Source organism: Biomphalaria glabrata, chromosome 1 (assembly GCF_947242115.1).
Source record: "Biomphalaria glabrata chromosome 1, xgBioGlab47.1, whole genome shotgun sequence".
In the NCBI taxonomy this organism is placed as follows: domain Eukaryota; kingdom Metazoa; phylum Mollusca; class Gastropoda; family Planorbidae; genus Biomphalaria; species Biomphalaria glabrata.
The window spans coordinates 5,382,178-5,402,313 of NC_074711.1; the positions used below are offsets into that span (position 1 = coordinate 5,382,178).

The window sequence follows — 20,136 nt, forward strand, 5'->3', positions numbered from 1 at the left end:
ATAATTTTCCTGAAAAATTAAACTTGAACTTGTTGCTTTTTTTTTTTAAATTAAATCTAAATCTAATTATCTGAGACACTAGCATCAATTCTCAACGTAAGGTAAAATATTCTTTTTGTGTAAGCTACTAACTGAAATTTAGATAATAAACATTTTATTTCAAATAGGCATATTCTCATTTAACTGATATTATTTTGATTTAGACCTACACAAGATTTAAATCTTTAGAGGTCTAGTACTTATAATTGTGTTTTTTTTTTATCCAAATCATCGTTGGCTATAAGTCCTTAATTTTTTAAAAGCACTAGATGACCGAGCATCGCTCGGTTGAATAATTTGTTAAGGAAAGATACATATTCAAACTCATTTTTGTAACGACGAAAACGAGCAATTGGGTAATAACTACCAATCCAAAGAGTTGCTATTGTGTACTTTTAGTTCTAAAAGACATTGTACATTGATATTATAACTAACTCTTAATGCTCCTGCAGTCTAGAAAACAGGCTGCTAACGTCATGTTGTTTTACATTGCATCTTTTGCGTAAAACTATTAGACTATTATTATCTTATATAATACAGACGTTACTTCAAAAAAAAAAAAGATGATTGCGTCCTACGCTTAATGCATTTAGTCATGCATATTAACCAATGACTTAAATTCTGCCAAGTCACTGGTTTGCCTGGCTAGCTCAGGCAACCCATTCCATGCTCTAATAGTGCTAGGGAAGAAGGAGTATTTGTACAAATTTGTCCTAGCATATGGGACGAGGAATGCGCCTTTATCTTTGTGTCTTTCAGAGTATTTTATTAAATTTTTTTTTTGTATTAGAAGATTATGGTTCAGTGTTTTATGTATAATTGCTACTTTACTTTTGAGTCTTCTGTCCTGAAGGCTTTCTAAATTTAGTGATTTTACTAAAGGTGTTACTCTAGTCAAATGTGAATATTCGTTTGTTATTAATCCCACTGCTCTATTTTTTGTCCCTTCCAGTTTTTTTAATGTTTTCTTGAGTTGAGGGGTCCCAAACAGAGGATGCATATTCTATTATTGGCCTTACCAAGGTTAAATAACATTTTAGTTTTATGTTCTTATTTGATTTATAGAAATTTCTTTTAATAAATCCTAATGCTTTGTTTGATTTTTTTGTAGTTTCATCAATATGTGGATTCCGTGACAGTTTTTCATTTATTATAACACCTAGGTATTTTGCGTTTTTAGTCTGTGTTACTGGAATGGAAGAAAGTCTTTGCAGTGAACTTTCTCAAATGGTTACGTTCAGACATTTAATATTGCAATTTCTGTATTCATTATGGCTTCTAGAAAAAATAATCATTTAAATCCAAAATAAAGGAAGCTCTATAGTCAAATCTTGGTGTTCTTTTACAATAAAAGGAGGACTCGCTGTGTTGCTATTATATACTTTTAAACGGAGTTGTTTTTTGTTGCTTTTTTTTTTGGGTCACTGATGAACGCAGATCCATGGACGGACATTACGAGTAGTCTTAGAGTTTCTGTGAAACACATGCTCCTTTTGTAATCTTGTTCATTATGGCTTCTGTACAAAACACCAAGTCATGCAAAATCTCTAGGTTATAGGATAAACCATGCATTTTGAAACAAAATCAAATGGCTTATTTTTTTCTTAAAAACGTTGCGTTTTTAGCCTATTCTAAAAAAATCGTTTCCGTGGGGAATTATCTGTTACGCTCACCACCTTTCATCTTACTAAAAAGGATTGCTTTTGGCATACGTCCCCCCCCCTCCAAAACGGGAAACGTGCCCTTCCCAGCGTAACAGTCGAACTATATGCAGTCTATATAAGCAGTCTCTATATACTGTCCATAGTGACATTAGCAAGAACATCGCTGTTTGTATGTCCATGATGGAGCGCAAGCATCTTTGATGGAAGAGCTCGAGAAGTCTTAGTTGTTTTCTGTATAGCTCCTAGACACCTCTTGCTTGGAGGAGTCCAAAAGAACTACTGATCAGACGGTTATCAATCTCCATTAAAAAAAAACGCATCATTTGATAATATGCTTGCCAGATATGTGAATTGGTCTACGATGTTAAGGGGGTCACTATTCACAGTGATCTTTGGGTCTGAGTAGATATTATCGGGTAACTTCTGGAACAAGACTTTTGTTTTACCGAGGTTTATAGGTAAATCAAGAGAGGCGGCTGCGTGCGCAAATTCGTTGACCGCGAGCTAAATATGTTCTGTGTGTAAGACGTAGAGAAGCTGTGTTATGACCATTTCCTCTGTTTTTGTACGGGACATTAGACTTCGAAGCTTGAACATAATGTAATAATTCACCAGCCAAATAACAACTAAGTAAAAGCTACTTACACCTCTCTACGCAATAAAAGTATATACAATTTATAAAGCACTTATCGACAAATTTCATTAGTTTTCTTCCATAGTTCTATAATTTCGTATGGAAAATTTCATTCATAAAACATTCTAGCTATAATTAATTTTTCCATAATAATACATTTTCAAACCAATATAACGGTCTGTAAAAGGTTAAATGGCGTAATGTTGAAGAATGCGAATGTCGTGGAATGCTGGGTTCTTCCTTCCTGAAGTACTCTTAACACGTGACAATTATATATACTACAAACTGACTTAAGTCCGTTTCAGCAGACAGATATAAAGTTTATTTTACAACATAATAATAATACTGCACTCCTTGTTAGTGCTACAAGTCAAGAAATAATAAACAATCCTATCCGCATAACAGCGGTATCAAATGTATCCTATACGTTAAACTCTCCACCAGAGTATATTACAAATCACGTCCGCATCTCAGCGGGTAACACTGTGCAGAATAATCCAGAATAATACTAGAAATACAATTACATGTCTCAAAAGACCACTGGCAACAACTGCCTAAAAGTTACTATCTACTGAAATTACTACTCGACTTTTCTAAGTCGCTACTGTCCATCTCGGAGCAAAAATATACTAGACTGCCTCGTACAGAGAATAACACTTGAATGACTTGACATCAAAAGTCAACTTTATTCATTCTACTTCCTGTTTTCTACATCAGGAATTCCACGTGTCTTTTAAACTCTTAACAAGACGTGAACATTAGACCAGGCAATCTTAACTGAGACTGTGACACTGTCGACTTCAAATTTTCATGATGTGGTCAATGAGTCGAGATTTTTTTTCTCATTTACATATATATATATATAGCTCCTCCCTCGTGGTCGAAGATGAGCATATTTCTCATTTCCTATGGACTCGAAGACGGCTGTAAAGTCCATTCCTCGCTTTAAAAGCCGGCCGCATATGTGGCATGGGTGGGTTAGGTCAGTTTCAGATGGGCCTGCTTCTTCTCTCAGCTTTTTGTTGGTTCCGCGCTCTTTCACACTGGCCACTCTTCTTGCTTCAATTCTTGAGACTCCGAGACTCACAGCTTCTTTGCATGAGGAGCGATCGAGAGATAGTACTTCCCAGCCGTGAATGTCGATATCGCATTCCTTGAAGGAAACTCTTGAGAGTGTCTTTGTAGAGCTTGAATTGGTCTCCTTGGGAGCGCTTCTCTGCTCACAACTCCCCGTACAGAAGTCGCTTGGGAAGGTGATTGTCTGGCATGCGGACTTCATGTCCCGCCCATCGAAGTTGGTACCTTTGTACTGTCACATTGATACACATACACGTTGAAATAAAAAAAATCGTTATATATATATATATATATTGTTATGACCCTATTGGCGGCGCAAAAGGGTTAACTATAGGCTCAGCTGACACACACGTGAATCACTCAGGTCAGCGGGGCCATGGACAAGGGACAGTACTACGATTACACGCAAATATGACCAATGTTATGGTCATGTGATCGAAAGCCTGCGTGTACGAGTGACACAGTGTGTAGGAAAGCGGCAGTTCAAGACCGGAGAGCGTCGAGACCGGGACTGTTAGTCGGCCATGAAGTCGGTCCTGGTTGAGTCCTCAGGTGTTGATGTACAAGTCCAGAAAGAGAGACAGTAGAGTACGGTGATGTACAGAGTGACATTTAAGTTGTTGATGTGTTTGATGCCAATTGTCTAGTATTGGCTGTTATCTACTTATTCACTCATTATTGAAGTACCAGATTATTTGGAGCCTTGTTGTCAAGTTCTTGATGTGTTGATGTGTTGTGTTGTGTTTAGCAGTGTTTACAGAAGGCCTGATTAGGAGAGAGAATCGTAACACTGGTGTCTTGAAGTGGAATTTCCTATGGCTTCTGTAAAACTGCTAGATGAACTGAATCTGAAAGAACTGAAACAAGAGCTGAAATGGCGAGGACTGAAGTACTACGAAAGGAACAATGAAACTCTTAAAGAACGTCTCCGGCAGGCCCTGGTGGATGAAGAGGAAGATCCGAACACGTACCTCTTTGAACTCAAACCCGATGTTGTAGAGCTCTTGATCATCTTTCACGAGCAGATGTTGGCTGACTTTCAGAATGTGATCAACGGTGACTCGCAGAAAGAAACAGATGAAGAAACAAGAGAACAGACCAATAGCTCTACCAACGCTTTTGCTGCAGACGTACCTGATGTGAGTGCCTCCGTCAGCCAGACAGAACAAGACAACGTTGTGTCTTTCCCCAAGCTCGTATCTGAGGACATTAAAGACATCTGTCAATCTGTCAGTGCTGATGAGAGGAACTCGAATCCTAATGGCTGCACCCAGATGTTTGGTGAGAACTTTGTGTGTCGAGCTTTGCAGGGAGAACGCCAACTCCAAGGAACCCATCGGCAAGGTCTGCACCCAACAGACGTTTGTCCTGCTGACGAGACCAGAGTGATAAACCCTGGTGATGGTCAAGTAAGTGAGCTGAAGCCTGATGCTGAAGATGAGGGACCTTCGCAAGTCGAGTGCTGCCAACTTGCTCCACTAGTTTGCCCTCCGGGCAAGCCTGAAGATGATGTTTGCCACAATTCCCCCTCCTGTGAACCAAAAACCCATTCCCAAAGCCCTTCTCTTGAAAGCCCTACGAAACAACCTGTTGGGCCAACGATCCTGGTGACCCCAGTCCTGACATCCTATCCCTCCCCAAGTGTTAAGTGGCTGCTCTCGGTAGTGAGCGACCGATGAAGGCGACGTTTGCTGAGTCCAAAGTGCATGGCGATACAACCAAGACGTCATTGCAACCAGGTGAAGGTCAGCTGGAGCAGAAGGAGAAAGAGACATAGCAGTATACAACGCAGATGGCTCCATCGAGATGGCACTATAAGCCCATTGTCGCCCCCACCGATAGACCTCCTCCTGCATTGATTCACCTCCACTGCCCATGTCGTGAGGTAGATTTTGTCCGGGACGGACAAATCTGAGAAGGGGCAGTGTTATGACCCTATTGGCGGCGCAAAAGGGTTAACTATAGGCTCAGCTGACACACACGTGAATCACTCAGGTCAGCGGGGCCATGGACAAGGGACAGTACTACGATTACACGCAAATATGACCAATGTTATGGTCATGTGATCGAAATCCTGCGTGTACGAGTGATACAGTGTGTAGGAAAGCGGCAGTTCAAGACCGGAGTCTCCGGCGGAGAGCGTCGAGACCGGGACAGTTAGTCGGCCATGAAGTCGGTCCTGGTTGAGTCCTCAGGTGTTGATGTACAAGTCCAGAAAGAGAGACAGTAGAGTACGGTGATGTACAGAGTGACATTTTAGTTGTTGATGTGTTTGATGCCAATTGTCTAGTATTGTCTAGTATTGGCTGTTATCTACTTATTCACTCATTATTAAAGTACCAGATTATTTGGGGAGCCTTGTTGTCAAGTTCTTGATGTGTTGATGTGTTGTGTTGTGTTTATCAGGCCTTCTGTAAACACTGCTAAACACAAAAGCACATCTAACACAAGAACTTGACAACAAGAGCTTCAATAAACAATGTGGCGGTTTATTTACAATTACATCAACAACAACCAATAAACACAATTGGCTACACTAACTTCAAATAATTTGCTACACAACAGAACTGCCTAACTAATGACTATAAGTCTCTCTAGCTCGTACAGCTACATTTTCGAGGACTCACAAGGTACAGCACAGTCCTTACTGCTTGCTGTCCTGGACTCTACTCTCCTTCCTAACACACTGTCTCTCGTCTGTAAAGGCTTTTTAGTCACATGACCATAACATTGGTCATATTTCGTGCATTAGCAGTAATGTCCCTTGTTCAGCAGCCTTTCACCTGTGTGATTGGCCTGAATCATGTGTGTCAGTAGGCCGCACACACATTAAACCTTACAGTCCCCTGATACAGATGTCCTGAAGGTCCGAGAACGTCCAGTTCCCTATTAAAGGACCTCTTGACCAAGGAAAGGCTTTTATCCATGGCCAGGATGAGGCATCGGCTCTTCACCAATCCCTCTGTCCGCAATCCCGCCTTATCCGAAACGATCATATATTCACGTCCGGTATATCGCTGGACACGACTCCTTTGAGCCCCGAACGAGTATCCCCCTCTCGTGCGAGGCCGGAGGCCGAGCCGCGTGGGGCCTTTCGTATGCCTAAAATGTCCCACCGAACCCGTGCGAGGGTCCATCACAGCGCGTATGGCCCCCGATGGGGAACGAATCGGTGGGGGGTTGGACAGGTTAGCGAGCCTTTGTTACATCCCTACCACGTGCAGTGTACAATCTCTCGATCGTACATGTGGTAGACCACTGAGAGCCATGTGCGCTACCGTTCTTAGCCTATCCGCATCCCCGGGCGGACGTATCCACGGAGGCGCCACGCTGAGGCGACGGTAGCTGGAATTTCTTACAGTCCCCAACTAGGGTTATAACAATATATATATATATATATATATATATAAATATCTAAGAATTGTTCGCTTAAGAGTTCATAAGCTTAAGATATAGAATATGGTTGGAATAAATAAAACTATAATATCGTAAATACAATGTATCTTTAAAAAATAACGAAATATAGAACTATTTGCTAAGCACTGCTAAATTTAGTATATATATATATATATACAAGTATTGCTTGCTAAAGAGTTTATGAACTTAAGATTATAGAATATGGTTGGAATAAAAAAAATATTATATCGTAAATACAATGTATCTTTAAAAAATATTGAAATATAGAACTCTTTTCTAAGCACTGCTAAATTTAGTATCTTTCCTTACCTACCCCTGCCATGACAGCATATGGAACGAGGAATATACTCTTTTAGCCCATATTTCATTGTATGTTACAATGAAATGAAACGGCTCTTGTTTTCTCCTTCTCCAGCTCTCGCTTTTCTCATTAATAGGCAATTTTTTTTTCATTCAATTGGCAGGATAATGGCTTTTTATATACCTTACCATGGATTTTTGAAGCCCGGATGTATGTTAGATAAAAAATTTACTGCGTTGAAATCAATGCGTGAAACGGAATCATTGACGGAAAAGGTAACAGAATTCATCATCACAATTTTAGTTTTACATCTCAGTACATGTAATGTAGTAATTTCATAACATACGATATTGGCAAAATGTAAAATTATATTTTGACAATGTAACGTTTATTGTTTACTTTCTAAACAACAAAATAAGAGTCTACATAGTTTTGTAACACATAGGTGATTGATCAATGTCATAGTTAAGGCAAAGTTAAGCTATTTTTAAGGAGTGTTTAGTTTTTAATTTTTTAATACTTAAGCAACTGAATTTTAGTACCTAATTGATTCAACAATAAAGCAACTTTAAGGCAAAAACTTTAAGAAACCATGAATTAAGTGAAAAAAAAATCTTTGAATATTTTTTCTACTTTTTAGATAGTGACAACACTATACAAGTGCTACCACACACAGTCGAGATATCAAAATGATAATAAAATCAAATGCAAATCAGTGTGTGCTTTTCATAACAATGTATTCTTTAACCATGAAAGGGACCTTTATTTAGGCAGCATAAACTGCATTAAAAATATACGTGCATTTAATACTTAAAATACATATTATTATTATTATTAATAAGTCTTAGTTCAATAATTTTTATTAGGTCCTGTTGGCTTCCGAGAGAGGATCATTTTTAATATCATCATATCCTAGGGAATGAGAACAAACATTAAAGACTAGTAGCTTTTTTTGTTCATACTTTTAACTATTTATTTACTTGTTGGATTTTTTTTTTCAGATCAATAAAGTGAACTCACGATTTACATTATGTACTAGCCTGAAGCATGTTTGTTCGATTCTTGACATTCCATTAGAATACGCTCTCAAAGTTAAAGTAAAAGAGATAGAAGATGATCTTGTTTTATCAAGTATCAATGCTTTAAACACAGAGACAAGTTCCTCTGTTATATTTAGAATGTCATATATACAGGTATGCAACAAAAATAACGAAAATTCCATTATATGTTTTTTAGCTTCTTTTTCAGAATTTAATTACTTTGTCTTTCTTTAAAAAAAAATACCGGTACATTTTATATAGCAGTTCTATTCATCCTAAGGTGTATATTTTTGAACATAAGCCAGCAATAGAAATAATTACAATTACCTTCTTTGGTGTAGTGAACATTGTACAGAAACTATTAAGTTAAACTGATTTCAAATTTATTTCAATATATTACCACAAGAACACTATGCAATATAACTTCAGTATTTTACAACACAATGGTTATAAAATCTTAAAAGTCTTTTATGACTCATAGTCCTAAAGTTTGGTAATTACTAAAATAAAAATAACAACTTTCAATTAAAACTTAAACAAGGTTACAAAGACAGTTTGTGTGGAAACACAAACTTAAAATCGGCCCCCGAAGTGGTCCACCCAGGCAGGCTTCAATATTTTCAGAAAGAACATCCAAATGAAATTATATCAAAGACAAATGAGAGATAAGAATGGAGAAAGAAGGTTGACAGATCTTGTGTAGTGGTGCCTGCAGATCAAGGGATAGGTGCAAGTGAATGCAAAGTTAGATGTGAACTTGGCCTAATTAGTTCCTCTTTCAGACCTTGTGGTCTATAGGGCAGATGATGTAAAGTTCATCTGTTTTTTGTGGCATACGGTTAACGAGGGTGTCATGTAGCCAGCACAACGACCAACCGCCTTTACTTTTCCCCAACTAATGTCAGGTAACTATAAGAGATGGGTAGACTCAGAGGCGCCCAAGGATTCCGAAGTAAAAAATCCCAGTCTTCACCAGGATTCGAACCCGGGACCCTCGGTTCGGAAGCTAAGCGCTTTACTGGGCCTCTCCTGGTCTTTACATAATGTAATTGTTTTGAAAAGGCTTATTCTTTTATTCGAATTCTCGACTACAGTCCATATAATAAATGTTTAAGAAAATGAAGTTTATAAGATTACTATTCGTTTTAAATTAGGTTTAACTTATAATGCATACTAATTAGCTTTTTCTCTTTAAAAAACTGCTTGCATAATTGATTTTAAAAATTAGATTTTTCGCTTTCAGGAAAAAAAAAGTAGCCGTTGCATCAGAACTTTGAATGGTCTAAAATATTGTGATGTCGGATTTTCACTATCTTTTCTAGTTTACGAGATCTAAACGGGACGTACGGACAGACGGACAGACATTTCGCACAAAACTAATAGCGTCTTTTCCCCTTTCGGGAGCCGCTAAAAATCCTGTTGTTGAAAATGTACATTTATTAGATTAGAAAAATCGTTTGCTAGAATTCCTTTCATTTTATCCACCTCTTTTATTTTTTGGCGAAGCAAGTGAACTAAAATAAAAACACATTGAACGAAAATGTTTTTCCAATTAAAATGTCCCTCGTCCCATATGCTAGGACTAATTTGTACAAATACTCCTTCTTCCTTAGTGCTATTAGAGCATGGAATGGGTTGCCCGAGCTAGCAAGGAAAACCAGTGACTTGGCAGAATTTAAGTCATTGGTTAACATGCATAACTGAATGCATGACGCGTAGAAAGTAATCATCTTCTTTTTTGAAGTAACGTCGGTATTACATAAGATAAGATTTTTAAACACACTAATACCTTAAGTATAAAAACAAAACAGGAAATCTGAAGTGAAGGATATTAGTATTTACATCCTATTTAACAAAGTTTTAATCTTAGTATTCTTTTATACAGGAAAAGCATGTAACAAAAGATACCGGTACAGCAATCAATCAACCATTAAAAGATTCAGGACTATATTTTGTTAGAGAAATATCTGTTGGGAATGAAATAATAATCATAATGACAGTTACAGCAGGTAAAGAATTAATAAAGGCCAGCATTTTAATAATCCAACTGACTAACTTTTTAGCCCGTGAATTCTGGTATCTCTCTCAACTCCTCACTCTCTCTCTATCTCTCCTCCTATCTCATTCTCTCTTGCATTTTATTGCTTTTACACATATACTTTTTTAATTAAATTAGAACAACTAGCTTTATAACGTCCCAAAATACACACTATTTTGGCCCGTGAATTCTAGTATGTGTTTGTGTGTGTCTGTCTTATGAGCACTAATTTGATAAAACTGCAAAAAAAAATAAATAAATATGTCGCATTTTTTATTCCATATGCTAGGATAAATTCGCACAAGTGCTCCTGGTTCCCTAGTGACATTATTATGGTCGAGAGGCTAAGTACGCTTGAGTTTGGCTGGCTTGGCTACCTATGAATGAGGCTCGAGGTTCGACACCGGAATCGAGCAGAGTTGTGTTTACTGAGCGCCTAAAGGCAGCACGAAAAAACCTACTCCCAGCTACCCCCCTACCCCCCCCCCCCCACCAGACAGGATGATCCGGGACAAAATAGTGTTCTCCAAGGACAGAAAAGTACAGGAAAAACTCCTGGCATGCCCAGAGCTGTCCCTGAAAAGAACAATTAAGATTTGCAGAGCCTTCGAACAGTCAACGACCAGTGTTGAGAAAATACGAGCAGAAGCTCAGGCTCAAGTTGACAAAATGGAAAGAACAGCACAGAAAGCTGCAGCTCCACCCCCAGAGTGTCGATTCTGTGGACGACACCACGCGTTCAATAAAACAGCATGCCCAACTTGAGGGGTCGTCACCACTTGCCCATGTCATAGTCCTTGTGCCACGTAGGGGTGGCTCTCGTTCGCTCACTCCTTCTCACGATAGGCGCTGCTCCGTGAGCCAAGGGTGGAATCAACAGGGCCGGCGATGGACTCTGAGGCAGGGTGTGGTGTTAAGTCTGTAAAAAAATAAATAAATGATGAGATTTTAAAAATGTTTAGAAAGGAAAGTAAATTATTTTTTTAAATATTGACCCCCCCCCCCAATTGAGAAGTTCTAACTTATCTCAGGTTTTATGCAATAATCTATTTATTATTCACACGATGTTTCATCTAGATTAGTCTATTTTAAATTCCCAATGATTTGATTTATCTAGTCAACATTCTTAGCTAAAATACTTATATATAAAAATTCCACCTTTTCCCGAATAGTGTTGAGTGTAGGGGGTTCTATCATATCCTTTTCATCGATTCAAATGAATATATTTAGTAAATGTTTCATAAAAAAGAGAACTAGAGTAAGCTCCTTCTTGTTGTTCGAAGATATATAAAACATTTTTTTCAGAGACTCTAAGATGGCTGTGAAGTCAGATTTTTTGCTTTCGCATGGCCAGGCTGGGGCCTTTGGCAGATTTATCTTCTTTTGCTTTGTGTTGTTTTTTTTGCAAGCCGCTTTTCTTTTATTAGGCTAAGCTTATTACCTTGTTGCACGAAACATCGACTGAAGACTCCGCTTCACGCCATAAGTAAAAATTATGGAAATTTTTTTCCAGTAATTGGTATCGATTCTTCCTTCTTTGAAGAAGCTTTTAGAATTTTATGGGTTCTTTTGACTTGAGCCCCTCAAAAGCCCTCCAATTGCACAGTTCTCATGTAATAGTAGTTTACTAAGTCTTCTTGGGATTCTATGTGTATTTTTACATAGCTTAGATTAATTCACTCTGTCTGTCTGATAAAAAGTGTGTACACGTTATTTCTCCCACAACCATTCTCGGATCAAGTTGAAACTTCGCATTATTATTCATTGACATAGACAAGACATAAATCAATAATAATTTTTTAAAAAGTAAACAATTTTATAATTTATTCCTGGCAAGAAAAAACTAATACTTCAGTATTCATAGATATGGCTAAATTTGTCGGGTTTAATTCCCTTAAGTAATTGTTAACGCTATTTCTCCCTCACGCATTCCACGATCAAGATGATACTTTAAACAATTATTTTTTGTACCTAGCAAAACACGAATCAATAAATAAAAAGACTCAATTAGTCAATTATAGGTTAATAATTATTTTGTTTGATACCGAATAAGGGAAATAACTTGTACATTATTGGTAGATTGGTAAGGACAGAGTTCTTCCCCTTTAGGTACGTTTTTTTTTAAAGGATTTTTTATATTTTGCTTGTTTGTCTTGAGCTCCTCAGAGTGATTTCTTAATGCAAAGCTCCCATATAATAGCTGTTAATAAAGTCAGATACACGGTCTATGAAGATAGCAAATCATGCTCCTACTACTGAACCTCTTACATCCCAAATAAAAAAAATATAAATAGGTTTAGGTACATACAGACACCTTTAAATTCTCTTTTGCTTATTAGAAAATTACAGGAAAATCATAGGAAATATTGTTAATCTCTTTATGTGACCATGTAAATATTTGTAATTACTATAACTTTTTAAAACCTTAAAACATTTATATCAAATATACACCGTACGCATAATAATTTATATAAACCGAATACATATATATAGTATTTTTGTAGTGCAACTACTCAACGTAAACGTATTTTTAGCTCAAAGTTTTATAAACTTTTTGTTGATTTACAGAAGTTTTCACAGGTCCATGATAGTTTAATTCAACTCTTTCATGTGTTATTTTTAACAGATTCCGACTTTCAGGAGAAGTTCAGAAAGTGTCTACAAGGCGAGCACTCTGGAGAACTGAACAAGAAAATATTGAAAAAGTTATCCCACGAATCAGATGGGTTAGACAAAATTATTTGCCAATATCATCTTGAACTGTCAATGAGCATTTATCATTTTGATCACTTGCAACAGTGTCCTGCTAGCATACAAGGTATGGTAAAAACTCTACAAAGTTTTCAGGAAAGGTGTGACAATTGGAAGAAGCAAGAACCCAAAGACGGCATTTCAGATAAACAAATGACGTGTTATTTTGCTGACTTTCATAATGTGGAGTTTATTAGCGGGAATAGTCCATCACAAGGTAAGTTATAAGTTGTCCGTGTTTATTGCGCTTGTATTATGTGTTGACGGACATGTATACTATTAGTAGATGGACATATGTATTTAGATTAGACAGATTTAAGTATAATGTATCAACAGTAAATATGGAGTTGAAGCTAGGTGCTGAAACAAATGTGATACATACATATATTAGACATAAATGGATAGCAGCACCAGGGACCAAGTTTTTAAGAGAGAAAGGAAAGTTGTGTATTAAAAAGCTACGAAAATAAGGGAATGTTATTTGCATACGGGCGAAATGACTCTGGATCAGAAGAATGTTGTTGTTTTTTTTGACATTCCGATGGTCTAGAGGTTTAGTTCGCTTAGTGCGTTATCGCTAGGCGGTGGTGTCGAATCCAGAGTCACAGGTTCGAGCCTCGGTCGGCGCATTCCCTTATTTTCGTAGCATTTTTATGTATGTGTATCACAATGTATCAACAGACATGTGAATTATTTGTTGACGGACATGTGTATCACTTATGTGTAACAGTGTTAATAGTTTGATAAATTCTACTCTCTTTCTACTGTTTTATTTATTTGAAAGAACTAAAAAGAACATATTAAAATATTATTCTAGTTCAATAATTTTATCAAAACAGAAGAACATGAACATGGCTCACGTGAAGAAAGGTTCTATTTAACAGTGGCCATAGAGAATTTTAAAAAAGGTAAATATTGTATAATATATGAAAAAAAATATTTCCTTAACAGAATAATCTGATTGAAAATTGGACATATTACGTTGTTATCAGTGGGACAAATGTTGAAAAGTCTCAAGCATTTTACAATTACTCTAATTAACGGTAATTAAACAGTTTAGGGGTTATAAAAATGGACACTCACTGGAATAGCTATTTGTATGGAAATTATGAAAGTTTATGTATAATATTTAAGGACAGAATCGCTACATAATTCTGGTTTCACAGTTATTATCGTTTAAAATATAACTATCTTTGACTTAAATGTTGCTTACGACTGGAACATTTGATGCACATACCTTGATGCAGTTTAACAGCTTGCGTGATGTATTGAGCCTCAGGGCTATCGGCCAGTTCGAGACAAACCAAAATATCTACTTTTTTTGAACAGCTTGGAAGAAGAAAATAATTTTTTCAATACGCTTTCAACAGACCAGAACCGCTAAACACATTCGATCTAAATATAGGAACAACATTAGACATAAACATTAAAGGAATAACAAATGAAGATTACAGCATCTGATATTGACAAGATACCACACGATGTTACAGACGTTACTCAAAAAAAAAAAAAAAAGAAGATATTAATAGTTAACCAGCTTGACAAACAACCCAACCAACAAAATTTGGTTAATAGAAATACCTCCCGATGAGAAAAAAAGGTCTGACTGACAAAACTACCAAAGATTCGGGATCTGTAGTAATGTGAAAATCGTGTAGCCACACTTTGCTGTCTATACCAAGCAAGAATATCAGCAGAATCCCGCTTAATATAATAAAGGGAGCACGTGATAAACACCAAGGGTATGAACAGGCAAGATTTAAAAAGAGATCATGTGCTGATTAAATAGTAACACCATTGTGGAACGAAGTGTCAAATAGCAATCCTCTCTTTTTATGCAATATTTGTTAAGTTTACAAAGGTTTTTGATAATATTGACAGAGAACTATCTAACAAGTAATTGAGTATTGAGACACTTCAGGATCCCAAATAGTTTTATATAAATTGGGAGTGCAGTCAACGTGTCATGTGAAACAGATGATGGCATTAAAATTCAAAAAAAAATCTGGTACGTCAGACATATACCCACCTAAAACCAATATGGAAATCTTCACACATTTCTAACCTTTAATTCTAATGTCAAGGCTTTATGGTTTTGAAACATGGAGAACAACTGAAGCAATAGCAGTAAAAAGTACAGAACTTCATCAACACATGTCTAAGAAATAACTTGAAAATATTTTTGTTTGAAGAATGTTTGTTTTAAGTTTTGGATGTTCCTTCAGAGTGAAAGATAAATTTATTTCCTAGTCCAAACCTTCCGCAGGACGACGGGGATCGGAGCGTCCAGGGTTTGAACCCGCAACCATCGATAAGTCCTAACGACCATGCAGCCATCCTATATTGCTTGTAATCGTAGCCCATTTTACAAAAAAAAAATGCTCTGTAAAATAAGAAAATGTTACCCTTTACTGATTTCTGTGTGCTTATGACAACTAAACACCTTTCACAATCGAAACCGCAGCGGTTAAATCTACCGCAAACGATTATTTTTTTAATACGCGATTTATACCCAACATGGTTTTTAAAGCCGACATATCAAAAAGTACAAGATTGAAATTTCGTCCGTTTTTAAGAGATATTTAACCTTTTTTTCCACACATTTCTTCTTGGTGCAAAACTTGCTTTTGTAGACATTGTATAAAATATTTGTTTATGATATATGAAGCTGATTACGTGTTTTTGTGTGTATAATTGTATAAAAATTAAATTAATTGTATGTATAACTTTATTATTTTGTGGGTTGAGGGTGGAGAAAAAAAATATAGAAGAGCGTTACGGCGCCAAAATGATAAAAAAAAAAGGGTCCGACCAAAAGTTATGAAATACCTAAATATTGAATTAAGAAAACAAAGAAAACTCAAGTAATTGCATGCAAAATTATTATTTATTTTTTTAGTGGTGGTGACGGGAAAAGATAAAAAAGGGAAACTATAAATTCAACCCTCCATAATAAAAATAAATAAAAATAATATTTGAAAAAAGACGTTATTTTATAAAGGATTTATTTTGTTATATACGCCTGTTTTTAACTTCGGTTTGTTACAGAACCATGATTCAAAGCTCGAAACAAAAAAATTTCGGAAGAAGAAATTAAGTACACCAATTAGATTCTACTAATTGTGTAATTTTAGGATTTAAGTATAAATTATCAGTTATAGTCCCAAATTATTATACATTAGAAAAAATCTAAGACTAAGTAAGGTTGGGAAAAGGTAACTAGGTAAAAATATTTTAGTTTCAAACTCATCTCAATTGTTACTCTTATATTGAAAAGTTTCTCATGAATTCTAAATTTTTCTTTTCAAGCAAAGTCTTTCTTTAGATAATTTTAAAAATTCATTAGCAATTACATCTGTCGCCATATTTGACTATTTTGTTTTACCAGTCATATTTTCGCCGGAAAAGGGGAGGGGGCGGTAGAATGAAAACGCTTAATCAGATAAGACTCAAAGGGTTTGGGTGAGGACGGCAGTAGATGTAATCGCCCCACCCACCCTGCTGAATCGGCCAACATACCATATGTAAGTGATATAACATCAAGATTAATTAAAATATTGTAAGATTTCTCACTATCTAGACTCTCTGAAAACTGCACCACACGACACTACCAGATCAAAGAACTTGACAACATTAACACTGTCTGTACAAAAACCTTGCCTCTGTTCCGGACTGACTTCACACACCGTGCTGGTTCTGACCGCTTCGTACTGGTCACGTTGCGATGTAACGTGAAGTGACTTGATTCTGACACACTCGCTCTTATATAGGGTCTCTACTGGCCTTCTAGAACCGGATGGAATGTCGCTTGACCACTCTGGTTGATCACATTCGCCGTGACCTGCGTGCGTAATATTTATAACACAGGTCCTTCCCGAACTGGCGTGTACTGTCACTCATCACGTTTGACCGATCGTCTAGCGCTGGCCTGGGGCGATTTGAGTAGTCTAAAAAACACACACAGCACTACCCCCATCTGTGTCACCACCAGGTTTATAACAATATCAATTAGTAGATTATGTCATATAGACATGTAACTAATTCTGTTGACAAACTGTGATTTCTACAAAAAATTACTGGATCAATCATTTTATTAAATTTGTTATAGATCTAGACTAAGAGGAGTGGCTCAGCCAATGGGCATCAGGAAACACAGGCAGAGCTATGTTGAAAAAAATGAACATGACCATGCCAAACAAACTAAGACAATCTACAATCTTTTAACTAAAAACAGAACCACACCTGTAAATTACCATCTTTAACAAAATAATCCCACACATCTACCCCTTTGTAGACACTGTGCCCACCCTTTTGAAACAGTAAACTATATCCACATTAAATGCCCCTTCCTAATCCACCTTAGACAGACTACAATCTATCATTATAGCCCTCTTATATCTATCTATCTATCTATCTATCTATCTATCTATCTATCTATCTATCTATCTATCTATCTATAAATATATATATATATATATATATATATATATATATATAATAGCTGGGTAGTGCTTTGAAATCTAACTAGTTCTTTATGTTTGTCGGGCTAGAAATATCAAAATCTGCGCTTTTACATGTATTACTTACCAAACACCATATTATACCCATGAAATAAGAGCTGAATATGAAATGCTTTCCTTTTATTTTTTTTTCAGGGGTCAATAAGAAAGAAGATGACATTAAAATCTACTGTAAAATATTTAAACTTCTTTGTCGGTGTGATGAACTCAGAACTACTTTGGAAGTAATTATTTTATTTGTCATAAATGTAGTCCTATATTAATGAAGGAGATCTAGATCTAGAATAGAATTTTTTACGACTATATTAGCATCTAAAATTCTTGCCCCCCCCCCTCTACACGGTGGAAATCGCTATAGACCTCAAGCTTCATGCTCCCTTACACAGAACCAATTATGCTTTAAGAACTAACTGAAGCAGTAGAACTTTGTTAATCTTTAGTATACGTTCTCGTATTTTAACTTGTATCTAATGATAAACAAACAGTAAAGACTACCAGTTTATTGAAAATAGCATCAATGAATAAGGTAGTTTGTAGACGCTAAAATAGTTAAATGCAATATAAACAAGATTACAAAGAGAGTTTGTGTTACACAAACTCAGAGGCGGCCCCCGTCGAAGTCGGATCCCTGTCGGATCTGCATATTCGCAAATAATATTCAAGAGGTGATTTAATTTTGATGGTCAAAAGTAATAATGTTTCAAAGATTCATTTGCCGTAAATTTAAATTTAAATTAAATTAAAAAATTTAGATTAGTTTTAGTATATTAAAACATTGCAATATTGATCAAAACGTTTGGAAATGAAAATCTACACTTTTTTTACACTTATATTTAGAAATTGAAATTCTACATCTTAATCTAATCTATTTTAGTCTAAACTAGATCTACAAATTCTAGATCTAGACTCTAAAATAATTTTAATTAGAATATAAATCCAGATCTAGATATACTGTAATAAAAATCTAGATCTAGTTTAAAAAGTCTAGATTAGATCTAAATCAAGATATCATTCCTTTTTTAAACGCGAGTCACATAACGAGGCTTAATAAACATAACTATACCGAGTTCTTTTTTCATTTCATTTGAAGAATTCATTCCATTTGACGTCAAAGGATAAAAAAACACTACGTCACACGGCCTAGCTAGACTAAAAATCACCTTCATCAATACGAGCCATTTATCGAGTGTTCATAGACATTGGTGCGCCGAGTGCGTTCTTTTAGCATTTCATTTAAAGAATTCATTCCATATGACGTCAAAGGAAAAAAAACACTACGTCACACGGCTTAGTTAGACTAAAATATGTTTTCATCAATACGAGCAATTTTTCGAGGGTTAATAGACATTGGTGCACCGAGTGCGTTCTTTTAACAGTACATTTAAAGAGTCCATTCATATGACGTCAAAGAAAAAAAATTCCATTACCTCACAATAGGCTAGTACCGGTACCATAAAAAATGTCTTTATTTACACGAGATATTTAACGAGGGTTCATAGATATTGGTGCACTGAGTTCTAATAGAATTTATTTTAAAAGGATCAAAGCCGCATTGTTTATGCGTTTTGTCTGTCAGTCGGTCTGTCCGTCATCTTGATATAAAAAAAAAAACACAACTAAAAGTTATTAAAAATTGATTAACCTTTATTTTACGTTTCAAAACATCGCAATAATTTTTAGGTATGAACACAATTGAAAAGTTTATATAATAGATTGTTCCGGATGTTTGTATAAATAGTAAAAGAAAAAGAGAATTTCAGATAAATGTAATACCGTTAATTAAATTTTTTGGATGGTCTCGTATAAAAATTAGATGTACTACAGCCATGTGGAGAGATTTTCATACCTTACTTTGGTGTTTGGATTCTGTTTTCCTTAAAAATCGAAACATAATATTAACGATAATTAGATTTTTTAATGTTTTAGGTAGAAAGTTAAATGTACTGTAAGAGAGTAGTGAGTTAAAATATTTTTCATAAAAATCCGTAAAAAAATTATTTCGTAAATGAGAAGATTATTTGTTTATTAATTAGAAGAGGGAGTTCAAACAATTATTTGGCGTTAGTAGATTTTTAAATAAATTCGGAAATTTCTGGCGACGATATGTAAGAAACAAAATCCGGAACAATCTTTATCGATTACAAAACTTCTGTTATGTTTCAGCAAGAAAATTAAATGTCTAAAAAGTAATTTTCAGTAATCAATTCTAGTAAATTACTTTTTTTTAAAGCCCTGAACAACCTATTGTCGATATTTTTAAAATTTGTTTAAAGATGAAAATACGGAACAATTTGATATTGATAACCAAATTATAGTGACGATTTGTCAAATAATATAAGTGTAAATTTGTAAATTATTCGATTTCAAACAATCATTAGGCATAATTCATGTTTTATAAAACAATATCCGGAACATTTTTACACTTAATGAAATATAAGTCAGTATAGAGATTTTGATTTAGCATTAATATGCTATTTTCATAAAAAACGGAACAACATATTATTGATAATGTGTTTTTGCAACGTTTAAGCATGGAAATTGAATGTAATATAAATTAGAAGAGCAAACAAACATTTGTTAGGGTTGGTTAGTTTTGCACAAAAAAATCCGGAACAATCAATTTTAGATACTTAAAACTATTGAGATGTTACGGGA

At 35.5% G+C, this 20,136-nt stretch overlaps 1 protein-coding gene across 3 annotated transcripts in view; it reads left to right on the forward strand.

Annotated features, from left to right (window-relative positions):
* The first annotated feature begins 1 nt into the window (after position 1).
* The window catches only part of LOC106071107 (uncharacterized), a 30,392-nt gene continuing 10,257 nt past the window's right edge, over positions 2–20,136 (forward strand). Inside the window, exons 1-7 of one of the 3 annotated variants that reach the window (XM_056018184.1) lie at positions 2–101; positions 7,296–7,407; positions 8,134–8,325; positions 10,058–10,181; positions 12,837–13,178; positions 13,801–13,869; positions 17,617–17,705. In XM_056018184.1, coding sequence (XP_055874159.1) covers positions 7,300–7,407; positions 8,134–8,325; positions 10,058–10,181; positions 12,837–13,178; positions 13,801–13,869; positions 17,617–17,705 — 924 coding nt within the window. In that variant the 5' untranslated portion in view covers positions 2–101; positions 7,296–7,299. The remainder of the gene's footprint in view (positions 102–7,295; positions 7,408–8,133; positions 8,326–10,057; positions 10,182–12,836; positions 13,179–13,800; positions 13,870–17,616; positions 17,706–20,136) is intronic. The other 2 variants (XM_056018193.1, XM_056018196.1) reach the window with 2 other exon arrangements.